The 20,080-nt window shown below is 37.2% G+C and overlaps 1 protein-coding gene across 1 annotated transcript in view; it reads right to left on the bottom strand.

Annotated features, from left to right (window-relative positions):
• The window catches only part of LOC145670557 (ganglioside GM2 activator-like), a 53,131-nt gene that overhangs the window by 13,560 nt on the left and 19,491 nt on the right, over positions 1-20,080 (bottom strand). Inside the window, exons 2-3 of the mRNA XM_081739362.1 lie at positions 15,877-16,104; positions 1,310-1,480 (exon numbers count right to left, since the gene is read on the bottom strand). Coding sequence (XP_081595488.1) covers positions 1,310-1,480; positions 15,877-16,104 — 399 coding nt within the window. The remainder of the gene's footprint in view (positions 1-1,309; positions 1,481-15,876; positions 16,105-20,080) is intronic.

Here is a 20,080-nt window from a genome sequence, read left to right as displayed (position 1 = left end):
AAGATCTCTTATTCTTCTCTTTTACTTAAATTTGATATGCATTCTCTCTACAGTAGACGTTTCCTTATTCAGCAAACATATTTGTACAAGACAGTAAACTCAGTAACAGATAATTGTAATTTGCTCCAATATATTAATTTCAATATACCAAAACGACCATTGAGTAAGAATTTAATATTTAACATAACGAGATCTCATATTACAATTCACCAGGACTCATTCATAGTTAGAGCTTGTAAGAATTTCAATCAGCTGGTTTCATCAGATTTGGATCTTGACTTCTGTTATCCTATCTCTATATATTTGCGTACACTCAAAAATAATATTTTGAAAAGACATTATGTATGGATTAATTAAATAATTAAGAAGTGTTATTCCTATGACTTATCTCTATGAGTTGAACCTATGCTGGAGACTTTTTTTTATTTTTCAATTTTTTTCATTTTTTTTTCATATTTTTAATTTTCTTTTAAATTTATACTATTAATATTTTAATTTGTTTTTATTATTTAACTTGTATTTTTCCTTGTTTACATGTATTTTTTATTTCTTTCAATATATAGATAAATATATATGTATTTCATATGTAATTATGTGTGTATACATATGTTCCTCTGTAAATGGATTTTGGCTCTGTAGAGGACTATTATAAATAAATAAATAAATAAATTAGGCACTAAAGCAATTATTTAGGCAGTAAAGGTCGAAATAGCCAAAATAGGCAAAATAAAATTGGCTTAAATCGAAACTATAGCTAACCCCCCACATAAACTTTAAAACGTTATTTTTGATCATATCTTTAATATTAAAGAATAGGCATTTTGCCTAACATCCGGTCTCTACTCATAACCGACAAAACACACTTCACATATTTAAGACACCAAAAATCTTCCCCTGCTTTGCCGCATCTTGTAGAGTGCTATCACAACCCTGCCATCTAGCGTGCACGCGAGTCATGAGTAGAACTTTTTAAACTGGGAATACATCTATCTTTTCATGTATTACCCGTCTTTGTAAGTCATATACTTGTCATTAGACAGTGCTTTGAAACCACGATGAAACATTTAGGCTAAACCTGTGTTCTCTGTTTGAGCGTCAATTAAATACTAAATAATTGAATTAAACTTTTATTTTAGTCTTTTCGTGAGATTCAGTGCATGTCTAACCCTATATGTTCATGTTTATACATAATTTTCCTATTATAATTGATATATGTTTTTCTTTGCTTATTGTAAGCAGAGACTCCGATATTGTTCATCCTAATCAACAAATTTTGCTAAACTCACTGTATGGTTCATTTCGTTCATACCTTTTTAACAGGACATTTGCAGGGCACTTTCGCTTCCACAAACTCCTTTGGGCACTTATCCTTGAAAGGGATCAATGGACACGCATCAGAATAGACGCAGGATCCGAGATTTTGGATGCAAGGAACTCCCGTCCACATCTTCATCAGCTTCTTTTTAATGCTTAATGCTACCTGAAAATAACAAATATATCAGTTTAATCTGAATTTCAATTTATTATTTCTTATGCAAGAATAAATCAGAATTATTTTAGTATTTGCACAGTCCAAAGAGTAGGCGTGTGTATAGGCCGTACTTAAGTACAAGGTCAGATCGTAAGTACAAGGTCAAATCGTAAGTACAAGATCAAACTGAGACTAATACTGTATGAAGCAAACTATTTAACACACAGGCCATTTCTCTACCAGGATCTTCAATCAGTTTTTAATGTTCAGCTATTGTGCTGCCAAAATGTCTTGAGCCGTGGCAAAAATGCGAACTAAAGCTCACACCCTCACACACCCACGCGTTGAGCCAATAAGGGTTCAGCTGTTGCTAAGCGAGAGAAAGCGAGTGGATTTCCTTCAGCCGATAGCAGCGCTTGCAACGGAAGGCTAGGGGTATATCTTTAGTACAATGAAGTGGCGATGAGTGCTCAACCACATCTCGTACGTGAACTCTTACAGTATGATTTCGAATTCGGACAATAACACTGCGGCAGCAACCCAAAATACTTGACATGCAAAAGGTGAATGTGCAATGAACCAAAGCACTGCAACTCGATGGTTCCAGAAGTTTCGCATAGATTCTAAAAATGTCGAAGATCCGGTCCTAGGGTAACAAGCTATTGAGAAAAAAAAAAATCAACAGCACACAAGATACTTAAACCAACTCGCCATGTGTCAGTCCACTCTAGTGTGGTAACTTCACGAACTCGGCACAACCATTAGAAGCTGCAGCAATGTGCCACATGAGTTGACCGGGCGGATCTAGAATGTAGAAACTGAGGGGGGGGGGGGCATCCAGATCCCAGATTATGATAGGTATATCATGAGTTTACTATAAACTTTGAAAAATATATAAATAATACCTTAAATTATTTTTGTTACTTAAAACACTGAGGGGGAGGGCTAGATCCGCCACTGGTTAACCCCAACTCAGACACAGAATAGAGTAGTTGTGTGTAGTTGAAGTCAGGGGTAAAAGTGAGGGAGAACGCAGGGGGAAGCCGTCGCCCCAACCTCGAGAAAATATGTACAGAGTCTCCCCACTTTCTAAAAAATTACAATGGACAAAGTTAGGCAGGGGGAACGGTCATGCCGCTACCTGCCGTCCCCCCAAATTTTCAGATCAACTTTTACCCCTGGTTAAAGTGCAAAATCCACCTGATGTGCGTTTCCTGAAGAGGAGTGTCACATGCAACAAAAATTTGGAGTTTTTTTCTGAAATTTGAATGAGCAAAAACAGTGGTTGAGCAACGGACAACTTCCAGAATTGGTCTTTAAACAGGGTCGTTTCGAGCATAAAGTCATATTTTCTATGTGGTGGAACTTCAAGGCCGTAATTTACTTTAAGTTTGTTCCTAACGGTCGTATTATCAATGTCGACCTTTATCCGAAACAATCGGAGCGGATGTATGTTGTACTCTGTTAAAACTATCGAGCATTGGTGAACTGAAAACGCATCCAGCTGCAGAAAGATAACATAAAACCACACTCGGCTTGAAACAACAGAAGAAAATAATTTAGAAGTTCAATGGCATCGATCTAATGCCACACCTGGTAAATAGTGCTGATCTTACTCTTTCGGATTACTACCTGTTTCAATCTATAATTCAGTCCCTGAAATCACGATACTTCACTAACCAGTAGGAAATGGAAGCAGCACTGGCTAACTTGTTTGCTTCCAAGGACAGGACGTGTTATCGACATGGATCGAGGAATTGGCAACGAGGTGGCTGTGGAGGACATTGCGTACCAGAACATTGTAAGACTTATGACTTACCCCTATAGAATAACAACTACATTATTATATGCAAAAATGAAATGAAATGAAATCTTTAAGTTTTACGTCCCACGGTTATGCCGGTTAGGCTAAAGGAGACGGTGATCATGAGAGATGAGTGAAATGGTGGAATGAAGAAAGTGGGAGGAAACGGGAGAACCCCGAGAAAACCCACGAGCACGGTGTTTGTCCACCACAAAGTCCACACGGCGCGATCTGGGATCGAACCAGGGACCCCAAGCACCGGAGATGAACGCTTTACCAGTGAACCACCGCGCCCGCATCGTATTATTATATGCATTATACTCAGGAGTATCCGACTTGAAAGGAGTGTAAAAAGCAGTGTGATTACCCACTAAAAATATTTCGTACTAACCTATTCAGAAAAAAAGTACGGTACTAGATCTGGGGGAAAAAGTACTAAAATTTGATCTGCTCCCGTTTCACCCAATTTATGACATTTTACGATATTAATATCTTATTAGAAGGTTTCTGGCAGCTCCTCACCCTTGTGGGTACTAGATCTAATACCTTTTGTAATAGACCTAATACCTTTTGTAATATTCTAGTGTTCTAGTACGTTCACCAACAAATCCAATACTTTTCTCCCCCTATTTTTTTTTGTCATAAATATGGGTCTACATTTGGGAGAGAAACAGGAATCTCATGAAAATTTGGCAATGTACAAAAATTTCACTATTCCTGCAACTTTCGTCTGCCTTTAGCGAGCCGCGGTGGCTCAGTGGTAGACCGTTCACCTCTGGTGCTTCGGGTGCTGGTTTCAAACCCTCCGCCCGCCAAGTGAACTTTGTGATGGACAAACACCGTGTGCGTGGGTTTCCTCGGGGTTCTTCCATTTCCTCCCACTTTCTTCATTCCACCATTTCATTCATTAATCATCATCACCGTCTCCTTTAGCCTAACCCTGGGCCGGCATAACCGTGGGACGTAAAACTCAAAAATTTCATTTATTTTTTCTTCTGCCTTTTTATTAACAGTGGTATTTAGTAGGGATGGCCACAAAGTTCCGGTTCCGGCGGAACCGGTTCCGCGAGGAACCGGTTCTCGGAGATCCGGTTTTCAGAACCGGTTCTCGAACCGGTTCCGGACCTGGATCCGAAAACCCGGTTCCAGAACCGGATCTTAGGAACTGGTTCCAGACCTGGATCCGAAAACCCGGTTCCAGAACCGGATCTTAAGAACCGGTTCCAGATCTGGATCTGAAAACCCGGTTCCAGAACCGGATCTTAGGAACCGGTTCCAGATCTGGATCTGAAAACCCGGTTCCAGAACCGGATCTTAGGGACCGGTTCCAGACCTGGATCCGAAAGCCTCAAAAGACCTGTAAAGGAGGCACAAAGTTCACCTTCAAAAATAATGCAAAGAGGACCATGCGCTTGTGCCTTCCCCGCCCAGACCCGCTTGTGCCCCCAGAAAAAAAATTTGGTCTACCAGTGGGTGTTTAGCCAAATGAGTTGGCCAGTTTGCCTGTTTAGCCAATGAGTTTGCCAGTTACCCAGTTTATTTAGCCAAATGAGACAAGCTGCCGCCGTCTGGGAGCCTGCCTGTCGCTTCCACCATTTCATCTAGCATACTGTTCACAGCTTGCCAGCAGCTCGCGTTTAGGTAGGGATGGTAACAAAGTTTCGGTTCCAGCGGAACCGGTTCCGCGAGGAACCGGTTCTGTTTTCAGAACCGGTTCCAGACCTGGATCCGAAGAACCGGTTCCAGACCTGGATCCGAAGAACCGGTTCTAGACCTGGATCCGAAGAACCGATTCCAGACCTGGATCCGAAGAACCGGTTCTAGACCTGGATCCGAAAAACCGGTTTCGGAACCGGATCTTCTAGAACCGGACCCGTTCAGACCCGAAAACCGGTTCCAGCAAGAACCGGTTCTGGCCATCCCTAGTATTTAGACCAGAGGAAGTGGGACATAGGTACCGAACGGTCGCCTCCTCCAACTAATAAATGATCACAATACACTAGTAAGGATTTAAAACTTGATTTTCTCAATAAATCGATTTTATGATATTTCTTGTTTTCTCCCGACATCCTTTATATCTGTCATACTTGTGTTACTTTAATGCTTTTACAGTGAGTTCTAATACGACAATTAAGCAGGGATTTCGCCAGAATTTTTAGTTTGGGGGTGTCAAGTCACTATTGGGAGGGTGTAAGTGGTTTGCACGTTTTGTATTGAATTTTGACTGTAAAAAAATTAAAGTTGGGGGTTCTTTCAAGAATGTGGGGTCACTCCCCTACCCATACGGAGGGAGAGCTGCCAGAAACCTTCTAATAATATATCAATATCGTAGAATGTCATAAATAGGGTGAAACGGGAGCAGATAAAATTTTAGTGCTTTTCCCCCAAATCTAGTACATTTTTTTCTGCATAGGCTAGTACGAAATATTTTTGCTAGGTGGTTACACTCGGCCAAATAACATTAATGCTGCATAGGTCTATAATTAGACTTCATACCTTATCCATACTATATCAAAATCCACTCTTTTTCATATTTTACTTCTTCCTAGTGCAGGCTAGTACTTTATAAATGTTTAGTATGCTCTCTGATGTCTGTTTTAAAAGAATATTACCGGAGTAGGAGGTGTAAGAATATAACTATTGTATACATTTTAAGATAAATTATATAATTTCTAGCTTAATTGCAAGAAAAATTATGCACGTTATAATGACTGTATACACACGTATAATTTTAAAATAAACAAAATATTAGGTAACGTGAGAAGTAGGCTAAATTCTTAAATAAATGTTTTAAAGTTGTTCTACTATTTATTTATAAAGAATTAGCTGAAATATCTATTCTTCGTATGGGCCAGATAAAATATCTATGTAAACAAACTAAACACCTATGTAAACAATTTTGAGAGAAAAAAAAACACCTGGCCCCTAGCCGATGGGGGCTGTATTTGGAAGTCAATGCCTGTGGGAGTATCACCATTCATCTTAGTGATCGCGAAAACTATTAATTCGACACTAATATCGGTCATTTTCTGCTAGTTTTACATGTCCCGGTAAACGCTCCCTTCCCTGAGACTCCCCTGCTTCGAATGCTGAAGAAAACTTCGTCTTGGTCTGGGGTCTGGACAGGCCCGTATCCAGGGGGGTCTAGGGGGGGGGGGGCGGGCCCCCCTAAATTTTTGCGGGCCCCCTAAAATTTTCACGGTAGGCTTTCCAATGAACTATAATATGGTGATGAACTATAATATTTTTGGGTCGGGCCCCCCCTAACTTCAGCCGGCCCCTCCCTACATTTTTGGGCTGGCTACCGGCCTGGGTCTGGACCAAGATACTCGTGACCAAAATTTAGTAACTCTCGGTCCACTCGTCTGGTTCTCAGGCCGCACACAGACAAACAGACAGACAAACACACAAACAAATTATTTATTTTATTTATATTACATTATATTAGATTATACAAATGTGAAATGGAAGTTCTAAAAGAGTTAAAATTTACAGTTTTCAGGTTTTAAAAAAGCCTTTGGTAGATGACTGTTTTTCATTAGCCAAGTCACGTCAGGCTTTACAAGACAAACAGATCGTTTAAAAAATATTTCTCATTCTATTGTGGAATTTTATCTTTTTCTTTCTTTTTCTTTTTTAAAAAATCTATTGTATCAGGTAGTTAAGAGTAGGTAGTCATGCGAAGTACAATGCCAACAAATCTTTAAACATTCTGTTTTAACATTGTTGGGTGCAGTTGTTACCAGTGTTGCCAACAATCTCTGAAAAAATAGGGTAGATGGCCTTCAGAAATAACCTTTTTACGCAAAAAATGGCTAGATTTTGAACTGGCTAACCTATAACTCAGATTGTACATTTTAAACTCCTTTTTTGTGTGTAGAATTATAGTAAGTATAGTAGAATTATACTATAAGTAAGTTATGTTGAATGTTGAATTTTATTCCCAGAAGAGTAACAAGCAACTTACATGACTTTAAATTACAATAAAATCCATCAACAACTCAATTGATTTGTGAGCCATATTATCAGTTGAATTGAACTAAGTCATCGATGACATCGCAGGTAGCCGAGGTGCTGGAACTCATGGATACTGAGAAAAAATGTCAACAACGTTACGTAGCTCTTACAGAAGATAAAAATTTTCCCGCGGTTTACACTTATCTAATCAAGAAAAGTGAAAATATCTTTCGTGAAGGAACAAAATCAGTTTTGTAGAGTTCAATTTTGTATTTAGTTTACATACAGTATATTTACAAGGTCATGATAAATTCGTTACACAAATATCGACTAGTGATAAAATTATTAATCCGTGTTAACAGAAAAAAAAAAGATAATTTATCCTTCACTGAGGTGAATAACCAGATTGTTAGAAGTTGAAATATTTTTCCTTTAGTTGGTCAATTTATTTCGTGAACCTTTCGGAAATCGAAAGTCATATCAGTAAATACGTTCTCTTAAAGATGTTAGGTTATGACCAGAAGTAGACACAAAACCCTGTTTTTCAGCTTTTAGAAAAACCTAAACCGTTTTTTTTTTTTTTAAATTTTAAAATACCGATTTCTGACAACCAGTTTTGCTTTCTATCAAGAGACATTTTCAGTGATAAACCGAACCAGTTTTGTAGAAAACCAAAATGTTGGCCTTCTGGCATTTCTACAAACTAGTTTCGGTTCTTGAAGTTCTACGTCTCTTAGTTATGCCGACTAGGCTAAAAGGGATAATGATGATGAGAAATGAATGAAATGGTAGAATGAAGAAAGTGGGAGGAAACGGGAGAATCCCGAAAAAAACACTCACACGATTTTTGTGCACCATAAAGTTCTCTTGGCACGGGCTGGATCGAGCCAAGGATCTCATACATCAGAGGTAAATGCTCTACCACTAAACCACTGAAAAAAAATATACTTTTAGGTTCAGCTCCTTTATCATTTAAGACCTATAAACCGGAAGTGACCTTAGACATATCGTAATGCAAATTATGCAATCTCAATCCACATGACGTCAATTTTAGTTGATATACACTTAGATTGTGAGAACACTGTTACGAAAAAAGAAAGAAAAAAAGAAAGAAAGAAAGAAAGAAAGAAATGATTTTTTTAAAAATAATTTCATTCTCTTACAAGGGAAAATCAAATTTTGGTAAATGTACTTCAGGACTATATTTCGCGAGGTAATAGTGCGCACTTGAAGTGTTAATATTACAAACTGGGAGAGCGCAATAGCCAGAAATAACGGAGAAATATCGTCTTAAAGTTTCCGCCTTGCCGCATATATGATACGACGCGTAAAGCTACAAACTGACAACGTGGGAGAGTAAGGAGCATCTACGGCTCACGTGCAGTGTCCCGGATTCGGTTTCCGCTCGGGTCATTTGTTTTTTTCTTTGTTTTTTTTGCTTTAACCAATAAAGTAGCAATTTATAACTACAAGTAAAATATTCATTCACCATATGTTTATAATGCATAAAACAATAGAAATGTTCAAGTCAGTTGTAAAACCTTGTAAAAACTTGTAAAAGCAACCCTATAACTGTTAGAACTCACACATTTTATAGCTAATGAAATGGATAAAAAGTAACAAGTAGATGTAATTTATACAGATTTCTACAAGGCGTTCGACGTTATTAATCATGATATACCTAGGTACTTCTCAGCAAACTTGTGACATTTAATTTTTCACAAAATCTTCAACATCTTATAGCGTTCTATCTTTGCCAACGTAAACTTCGCGTTCGATACAATAATATTTTAACTAAGGAATATCTTGTAGACTCTGGCGTGCCTTAGGGATCGAACTTAGGACCTCTACTATTTATACTATTTGTTAACGATTTATCACCTGTCATAACATCTTCCCACAAACTACTGTTTGCTGATGATCTAAAAAAATCTATCGCAGCATCTCCACAGAATTAGATGCTATTTCTTTCTAAAGTGACATTAATGCTATTTCCCAATGCTGTGAATCAAACAAGTTGCTGGTAAATATTAGAAAATGCAAAGTAGTATCATACACCAGAAAAATAAACTATGTACTCAATGTGTATACTATTAATCAAACGCCAATTGAGAGAGTGGATTATACTACTGATCTTGGAGTCACTCTGCAGTCAAACCTATCATTCGATATTCATGCCAACAGAATAGTTGATGAGGCCTTTAAGAACCATGGCTTTGTGATGAGATTAGGAAGTTATTTTTCTAACATTAATGTCCTCAAAACATTATACACTGCCTATGTACGGTCTATGGTGGAATATACAGCGATAATATGGGGATCTAATAGTAAGAAATATATAAATAAAATCGAAAACATTCAAAACAAATTTGTGCGCTTTTTGACATATAAAGAAACAGGTATATATCCAAAATTTGAGAACTACGAAGGTCTTCGAAACAAATATTCATTACAATCTCTTGAAAGCAGAAGAAGTCATTTCATATTATCTTTCTTACATAAAATAATTCATGGCGCAATAGATTCAGAATATTTATCAGAAATCAAGATTCACGTCTCACATAGAGTAACGAGACCCCATAATGACATATTCCATTTCTCAGCGCAAAGGACTAATGCATTGGATGCATCGCCTGTCAGAAAAATATGTATATTGTAAAATAATGTGTCACAAGGACACCCAGATATAGATATTTTTAGTTATGAACAAAATTTTCATTCTATGTAAATTTGCTGTATCCTGTACATCGTCCTATCTGTATTTTAACATATATTTTGCTTTTATATTATTTTATTATATATGTATTTCAGAGTTTATTACGATACAATTAAGATCATATTATCATGTTATTATATGTGTTTTAAAGTGTATTATCGTACAATGATAGGAAACTGCAATTAGGTATTTGACTGTTTTTCCGAAATAAATAAATACAATTTGATGCAACATCGTTGCCATTTTCTGTCATTTTACAAAAAAACTGAAATCCGACGACAGCTCGCCACACGTCTTAAGTCGTTGGTTGACTGCTAGCGATCAGTGATGCTAGGTCCTCAAGTTAAAATTTCCCTCGGGAATGCTCAAAAATTCCCTTTTTAAGATAAAATTTCCCTCATTTTAGTTCACCATAATATATATAATATTTTAACGAGAGCATTATTGCGTATCTATGGATTCTTATACTGTGCTTATATCTACACAACATACTTTTGTACTCTTGATCTGTTATTACTTCAATGTTATGTTGTATAATAACATCCCCAAGCCAAACCACAGAAGGCTTGTGGGAAAATAAAGTATGTGGGATTGTGGAAAGAACGCCACTGTTTTTCGTCATATTGCGGCAGTGCTTAGTAACATAACATTTGTTGAAAAGCTAAATTTCCCTACATTTTATCTCATATTCATAAAATCTCCCTTTTTCTCTCCGTAAAAATTTCTTTGCTAAATCTCCCTACGCCGTTGGAAATTTCCCTCAATCTAGCATCACTGCTGACACTTCCTGCGGGCGGGAAAAATTCACGACTGTGCATGAGTGTGCCCTCTATGCCTATAGTGAGAAAAGTCTCCCGCGCTTTATTGGTTTTCGCGGGGGAAAAAAATAAGGTTCGATACTTTTCGAACACACATCGTATATGAATGTTTGAGGCCTGGAAATCGAAAGTTAAATTCGATGTATCGATGTATCATGTAATACTTGTCGTAACATGTTAATGAACTTAGGTGTTTGAAATCTACTAACAGTAAATATTTGGGACATCACTACGATAACCAAACATACAAGTATTTTTACTAGAATATTTTACTGATTAAAGATATGGTATTTAGATTGGAAAGTTACATGAATTAAAAGAATGCAATGTGTCAGCTTCCCTGAATTAACATCAAGAAAGAAAAAAGTAATTAAATCACATGGAATGAAATATGTTTAACTTTAGATCAACCGTCCGAATAATTACATCACAGAATAGCACTGCATAAACGACTGTGTTGTTATGCACAGAATATAAATTTTATTATTTTCCACTACAAGACATTAACAAATTTATTACACTTTCGACAAAGGCATATTCCTGAGTTATGATTTCAACTCAACGTACATTGGTGATAAGTTGCCTATCTGAAACATTTCATTAAACGTTTTTTCAAGTTGGCCATTGGATTGGTGAATTATGATTAAATGAACATGCTATAATTAAAGAATATGAAAAAGCAGATTTTGTTATTCTATAAAATCCTTACTCATAATATTATTTACTTACATAACATTGTATTATTTGTTAATTTCTCAAATGCAACAATACTTATAGGATGTTTCTAAACAGCACTGACACCAAGATAAGACAAAAAAAGTGTAGACCAACCTTGATGCAGAAATCCATAATTTCGGAGTTATCTATAGGCTAACGAAAACATGAAGAAATGAATTTTAAAGGTCCATAGCTATTAGGGATGCGCACGAGACGAGTCGAGACAGAATTTTCCTAACAAAATTCGAGTAAAGACACAGCTCTTGCAATAGAGAAATATACATTTTTCGAGTCGAGACATCGCTTTTACAGCACATTTTCGAGACGAGACAGCCTCAAATCTTGTCTCGTGCGCATCCCTAATAGCTATAATACTATTGGACCTGTCGTACTCTAGTCAAAACTTCACCTAGGAACTAATATGTGCGGGGGGGGAAGGGGGCCTGCCTCAGAGGTAGAGCGTTCACCTCCGGTGCTTGGGGTCCCTGGTTCGATCCCAGCTCGCGCCGTGTGGACTTTGTGGTGGACAAACACCGTGCTCGTGGGTTTTCTCGGGGTTCTCCCGTTTCCTCCCACTTTCTTCATTCCACGATTTCATTCATTTCTCATAATCACCGTCTCCTTTAGCCTAACCGGCATAACCGTGGGACGTAAAACTCAAAAATTCCATTTCATTTTTTCATTTTCTAGTATGTGCGGTATCAAAAAATAGATGTTTCATAATCCAGCAGTACTCACGCAGCAATTTTTATGCAGAGTGTTTGACTATGGGCATAGGATATAATTTGAAGTACTCACCAACCACCTCCAAAAAATTAGTTGCGAAAGTACCGTAGGATTCTGAAACATGGATATTTAGATATAGGGTACTACTACTCTGTAAGTGAAGTCTTAACCCGACATTTGGTACGTCAAATAGTATTGGAGGTATGGATCTTTAAAGTTTTTTTTTTCATGTTTTCGGCAGCATATAACTTCAAAATAACGGACTTCTGCACCCAGGTTGGTCTATACTTTTTTTTCTTATCTTAATGTCAGGAATGACCTGATGATATCAGGAATGGTGTTGTTTTGAAACACCTTGTATATGTTCTATTACTGGTGAGTGTTTGTTCTTTTAAAATCCTGTCTTTTTGTTGAAATGACGAAGAGAATCTCATGAGGCCAACTACAATCATCCACATTTCACAATTTCAAATCTGTGTGTGTTTCAACTCATTACCACAATAGTTCTATAAATCGATGTATTTCTTGTTTGATTTGGAACAATTGGTTTTCCAGTGCTGCAAAGTCATAAAAGAAAATCCATCCTTCACTAGAATTCTCTCCAGGCTCGTATCCTTCCCGGACCAGTAAAATTTTCACGGTAGGTTTGCAAATGAACTATAATATGGTGTGGATCGGCCCCTCTAACGTCTACCGCCCCCCTACATTTTTGGGCTGGCTACGAGCCTGCTTCTCTCATCAGAAGAAGTAACGAAAAATTCAGAAAGTTTTTTTAAAGTTTGATCTTTTCAAGCATTTTTAAACTCTGTTTTATGAGATTTGCTCTTGGAAAGGAATTGTGAAAAAGAGGAAGATTCAGGTGAAAATTTATCAAAAACGGGGGAAAATTATCAAAAGTGGGGAAAAAATTGTCAAAACGGGGATTTATCAAAAAATATATCAAAAACGGGGAAAACGTGGAAAAATTATCAAAAACGGGGAATGGAATTGTGAAGAAGTGGAAGATACAGATTAAAAATTTATCAAAAACGGGGATTGTTGACAGATTTGTCTATGACAAAGTGGTATTTAGTAATAACGGATTGTACTGTGCTATCTATATTTAATTTTATGGTATGCCGCAAACATGTTATGAAAATTATTTAATGTGTAATAAGGTACGTTTGATCAATGGCAAGACCAACTGTATGTTGCTCACCACTACGTTCATCGTTCCACATTTTAAATTTAAGGTTTTTATAAAATTTTAAATGACTACAGGTCCAATTTACTTTCTACTATAAAAAATAAGCATAGTTTACAGCAAAATAGGATTTTTTTTTTAAAAAACTGCAATTTTCAGACACACATACACAAATAACTTCGTTTATCTCTATCTAGGAGACATAAAAATTTATTTACAGGGAAGCCACACATTGACAACGACATTGTATTTGTAATCTTTAGGCCTTTCTAAGTGCGTCCCTCCCCTACGTTGTTCAGTTCATGCATACTTAAAATCTTGGCTTCTAAGAATTGTTCTTTCTGCAGAAAGAGAGGGCGGCAAATTGCCTAGGGCCAGACCTGATTGTTTCATTGACACACTATACTGCAGTTAATTCTACTTGTCCTTTCTGAAAGATCGCTGCGCGTAGGTGGTGCTCAATGCTGTGTTGCCAGCTTTTGCGTCTGGTATTGATACACTAAATTATTCACTGGAAGTAAATCTCAGTTTTATAAAATTGAACGACACAAAAGAGAACTAAAAAGAATGATCTCAATAACCAGCAGGCCCACTACTCAAGTTGACCTGTGACTAAAACAATGTGCATTTGTTTTTATTCAAATTGGCAACGTGCGGAGAGGGTGGAATGTTTACCATTTCATAGCGAGAGGAATAAGCCATATAATTGGCTGAACGTGCTGTTGCCATAGAAACAGCTCTTCTTGCTTGATTGTTGTGACCACGTGCAGGAAGGAAAACTAAAAGGAAAGCAACTGTCAGAAGGGACAAGTTGTATCAAATAGACTGTATCCACCTTATGCAGAGTCGTTTTGATGTATAATTAGCGTCACACTAAAGGTTGGACTACTGCAGGAAACAAATGTTAATCGAACTCTTTAGTATCGTACTAATCACACGTCACAACGACTCTGCATAAGGCGCTATGAGTTTGAATAAATGTACAAAGGAGAAGACAGAACATATTTCTGAGACTCTGAGTAGATTCCATTCGAATGCCTCGCTATCTATTGCCATTCTTGTTCTATAGTGATCAACGATAAAATCAGAAATCGTTAATGTTTAACGATACCAGTTTGAATAGAGAGTTGAGAAATGTGTTCTTGGGACGCTGAATCGATTGAAGAAAGGAAAAATGCCTCTCCATATCTTTAATCATTTTCGCTCTTATACCTGTCGACACAGACTGACACATAGACTGACACAGTCGTTCTATAAGAAAATCTTTGAGTAAATCCCACGTCCCACGGTTTTGCCGGTTAGGCTAAAGGAGACGGTGATGATGAATAATGAATGAAATGGTGGAATGAAGGAAGTGGGAGAACCCCGAGAAAACCTACGCACACGGTGTTTGTCCACCACAAAGTTCACTTGGCGGGGGCTGGGATTGAACCCGGGACCCCAAGCACCAGAGGTGAACGCTCTACCGCTGAGCCACCGCGGCCCCATCGTTCTTTAAGAGTTGTGATACTTATCCATAGCATTGTCACCGGCTATTGGGACTTTTGTAATTAAGTAAGGAATTATGCCTTAAAACGCACCAAACTCGAACGACCTCCGCACCAAACTCGAACAATTTAAACGAAGTTTAGGGTTTTGAAGTTGAAGGACAACTTAATTCCTTATGCTTGGGCCCAAAGCCACGACGAAGCGTGATTTGTTGCGATTGGTTAGAATGTTCATGTTGGTTAGAATTGGTTAGGCTTCCTTTCGATATAAAAAATAACCAATGATCAAAGTTGGTTCTCAGGGCTTCGCCATGCTAAAGTCAGAAATACGTACGAACTTCCTGTTATTCAAAATTATATTATTAAAAGCATCAGACCCGCAACCAGCCACATAGGTTTGAGAGGCCATGGATATGTTAGGGGGAGCCAAGTCATTAAAAATTCTCTTACACATATCTAAATTGTGTTTTTTGTGTCGAGGTCTGGTGGGGCCACGAAAAGTTTAGGGAAGGCCAGGCCCCACTAGCCCCCCTCTGGTTGCGAGCCTGAAAAGCATATAATTTTGTATATTTAAAAAAAATTCTAGCTGCTAAAAAATCGGGCTTATGGGCTTTATTAGCTTTAAAAACCACATGAGATTAATGAACAATCTAAACATCTTATACAATCTAGTTATTGCACAGGACCATAAATCCCTCTTGATCACAGAGACGATTCATCATAGGATTTCATGTGTTCCTCAGGGATAAAAGTTGATCTGAAAAGGTAGAGGGACGCATGACCCCACCCCATCCTCCGTGCCTAACTTTGTCCATTGTATTTTTTAGTAAGCAGATATTTTTCGAAGTGGAGGACGACGTACCCCGTCGTTCCCCGTCACTTTTACCCCTGGTGTTCATTAGCGTATGAAAAAGGCTCTTAAAAATGTTCAACATAATTCAATGAATCAAAACTATAAAAAGAACTTAAATAATAATAATAATTGCAGTCTACTTACCTGCACTGGAGGAGTGATGTCCTGATCTACCTTGACTGTAGCATTGAAGTAAATAACTCCAGGAACACTTGGAACCTCAGGAAGCAAGGAGAACTCATATACTTTCACGGGATCTTTACCTGATCCACACTGAGTCCAATTGAAGTGCTTCGATCTAGAAGGAATCACTTTTAGATCTCCAGACGATCTTGAAAATGACGACGACTTAGACGCACAAGATTTTTTGCCCTGTCGGAAAAAAAGAAATAAAAAACTAATATCACTGCTACAGGAAGAAAATACAAATTAGAGTAAGTTACTTATTTATTTTCAAAATAACATAAATCGCTATCTAAGTTTAACTGACAGAGCTGCATTTATTTCAGTTGATTTCTAAATAGAGAACTTTGTATTACGTGACTGAATTTGATATCTTCGTTAAAACAGCGCAGCCCACATGAGCACTAATTGTCACACATGGCTATTTCAAAAATTAGTGCTGAAAATACCACATGAAAAGATAATTAGTGCTTTTAGCAGAAAGCCAAAAGATATATGAAAATCTCTAATGGTCTTCAAATAAAACAGTTGTTCCCTCATTATCACGATAAGATAAACAAAACTAATTTTTTCTCTGTGCTGTATCGTCAGCACTGATGTGACACCAACTATTGCCACATTTTCCAAAATGAACTTCTCCGTTATGAAAAGTAGGTGTATGTAAAGTAGAAAAAAGACTTTCTTTACGTGACAAAGTGTCGCATACACACGCACACACACACACAAAAAAAGTAACAGCAGATTTAGGCTTCTCGATGCAATTCGACTATCTTAAATCAAATTTGGCCATATGTGGGAAAACAGATTTATTAAATTAGGCCTAAACAAAATCAAAACGACAGAGACTGTTTTCATTAATACAGGAAGAAAGAAATAATCACCACAATTTTAGTAACATGTGACAGTTCATTAAGCCACAAATGTCCAAAATGCCGCAATTTTGACAGCAATACTACAGTATAATAAGCCATTCATAAATTCCCAATGCAAAAGCCACTCACAAAGAATGTGGAACACTGGCTTGCTGGTAACAACACTAAAGTCAGCACTAATTTAGGATTAATTTTTGGTATATGTACGAGGGATATGCCGAAAGTTTTTAAATACTGAAATTCAAATAACGTTTCCGTTCTAAAATGTATCATGTTTTAAAAACTATGGTCTATAATATGTTTCAATATAACATGCCCCAAATGGCCAATATTATAGTCAAATTTATAATTTTCTGGGTCGTTGAGATGGATAGTGACAGTCTCGATGTTGTGCAAGTCCAACTTTAGCTACCAACGTCATAAACATTAAGAGATTGGGGCGTGAAGAATAACATGTTGAAAATGACCGATATTAACATCCGATTACTAGTTTCCGGAATCGCTAAGCTGGTTGTTAACAGTCCCAATTATATTTTGAGCCCATTTACTTCTTGCGTTTAGACAAGAAGGAACATGGCAGCAGGGCTGGAAAGTGACAAGGAAATACAACAAAGGTGTTGCCATTCAGTATGACTTTACTCATATTGAGAAGGACAACGCCGAAGGCCTTGCATTGTTATTAAATTTATTACACACATATTGACAGAAGCATATATATATATATATATATATATATATATTTCTATATATTCGTTTCACTGATATTAACAGGTTAATAATTCAGTGGTCGAATTGAGAAGGTAGGGTGCTATGTCATACTGTTTTTGATTTTTCATTAATGAAGGTATACCGCCTCTGGTTTTTCATTAATGAAGGCATACCACCTCTGGTTTTTCATTAATGAAGGCATACTGCCTCTGATTTCTCATTAATGAAGGCATATCGCCACTGTTTTTTCAGTGATCAAGACATCCCGTCACGGGAGAATAGATGCTGAATACCTTTAATAAATCTATTTTATGCACAGTAATGACGAATAGCTTTTCACGTAAAAATACATTATTTTTTATTTCAAATTTGTTTGTAATTTCTAAGCTGGCAACATAAACACCCATTTCGTACCTTTTTTTCTTTTTCAAAATGAGATGTCTTTAAAGAAATTAATTTAGTTTACTATATATTTTGATGTGCCATGTTGAATAGTTTCTTTCTTATGTGTGTGGGTGTGTGTCTTCTTGCCTTAATTCATATAAATGTGGTGTTTTGAGCATGGGCGGATTTAGGGGTTGTCTGCTGTGGGAGCAATTCTTCCGGAGATTTGGAATACCCCTCAGTCGAGAGGGGGTCTGGGAGCTTTCCTGCAGGAAATTACTAATATAAAAACTCGATTTTTGGTCATTTTCGTGTATAATTCTCTATAATACAACATAAGGTGATATTTTTTATTTATGTATTTAGAAAGGTTGACTAGGGATCAAAGTCTCTCCATGCCCCCCCTCGGTAACTAAAGAGAAACTCTCCAGTGATTTTCAGTCATTATGTAAACAGAAACACAATCTTATAGGCAACATGCCCTCACTGTATTTAGATTTTCGGTATGTTGAGTTAAAATCCTAATAAAACATACAGTCTCTGCTTTTCTCCCATTCGAACACTGCAGGGGATTTTATTTATTTATTTCACTGGCCTTCAAATATGATACTGTATATTGCATAAACGTTAACCTAACAGCAGGAAGAACGGGTAATTCTGCAAACTTTTAATAATAAAGAAAACACATATTTCGTTTAAGAGTACACTTTCCCGTTTTTTCGTTCAACGGGGATTTCCCGATATGACTATTGCAGATGTTTTCATGGCTAAATTAGGAGTCTTCCGCGACCATAGCTGTAGGCGCAGTTCGCTGTAATACAGTGAGCGTTACCGGATACACAATAGGTTCTTGATAAACACAGTCTAACACACTCTTAATTCTGAAATGATCAGATGCTTCTTACGATGTTTTTAATCAAGGAAAGAGAACCAAATTTGAACTGCATGCAAAACTGAATTTAGTTCTAGCCACACAATCCCGATCGTGAATTCCATTTTTCTCTTTATAATTAACCTGAGTTATGTCAGGCAAATTGTAGATAATTCCTTTACACAATTGTATTCAGTTCTTTTTCTATTTAGGTAAAACGTACAATTAATTTCGCAACCGATTCTACAGATCCAATCTTAACTTTTGCAGAATTACATGCTTATCTAAGAAAAAAGCTAATCACCTTTGTTACAGTCCAGGCGTGCACCCTGGAAATTTTATTACGAAGGGTCCAAGCTTCCGACGGGGGGATGGGGAGTCCAATACTATAAAGGGAACCAAGAAAGTTCTGTCGCTTTTCTGGAGGTCCGTGTTCAACTGGCCCTCACACCATGAGTTTAATGCGAATGGAGATAACGCGACGGTCAGTTGGTGTGGATAAATCAAACATACTACCTGATTGTGTCGGTTCAGTCACACCATGAACTTGCGTAAGGACAGAATTAACATGGGACTTCCGCAGAGCATCATAAAGACGTGTATGCTGTACGAGTTTAAACTGGATTAACCCTAGAACGGTCGGGCCGGGTCTGTGAGACCCATCTACTTATATTTTAAATAATTTCTCCAACTTAAAATTAGCGGTTTGAATTGTAACTTCTTATACCTTCCTGAAACACCTTATAAGAAACGTTTGTGTCGCAAACCAGATAGATTTATTCTTACTTTGCTTTTAATAGAGCTCAGAACCTCGCGTGGGTCTGTCAGACCCAGCCCGACCGTTCACGTAACTTTTTTTTTGCTTGTGTCAAGAATCTTGTAAGAAGTTTACTTTTTAAATTGTGATTACCTATTCGATATTTTTTGTGTGTATATACGAAGAACATTTCACATGATATTTTGAGTAACTTTTGAACATAATGGAACGTGAAATAGTTTCTGTGAGTAAAATTCATAGAATTTTATATGATGACGAAAGTGAACTGGATGATTACGATGCGGGTCCTGATTTTGAATTATTTAGTAATCATGATAGTAACAGTGAGTATGGTGAAGAAGATGATAAAGAATTGTTATCTACTGCCGCTGCTGAGAAAACTCCACCCACTCCGCCATTAGATAACAATCTTGCCAACAATGATAACTAAAAAACTTTACCCCTGACTAGTGTTGTAAAGGCCTGAAAAAAAACTGGAAATTTTGGGTAAAAAAACAGTTCTTTCCCGAGCTTGGAAAAAACCGGAAAAATTGGGAAAATTGAAATTTCCGA

Source organism: Thermobia domestica, chromosome 14 (genome assembly GCF_964235325.1).
Source record: "Thermobia domestica chromosome 14, izTheDome1.hap1.1, whole genome shotgun sequence".
NCBI lineage: Eukaryota > Metazoa > Arthropoda > Insecta > Zygentoma > Lepismatidae > Thermobia > Thermobia domestica.
This window is presented reverse-complemented; position numbering and strand designations above follow the sequence as displayed.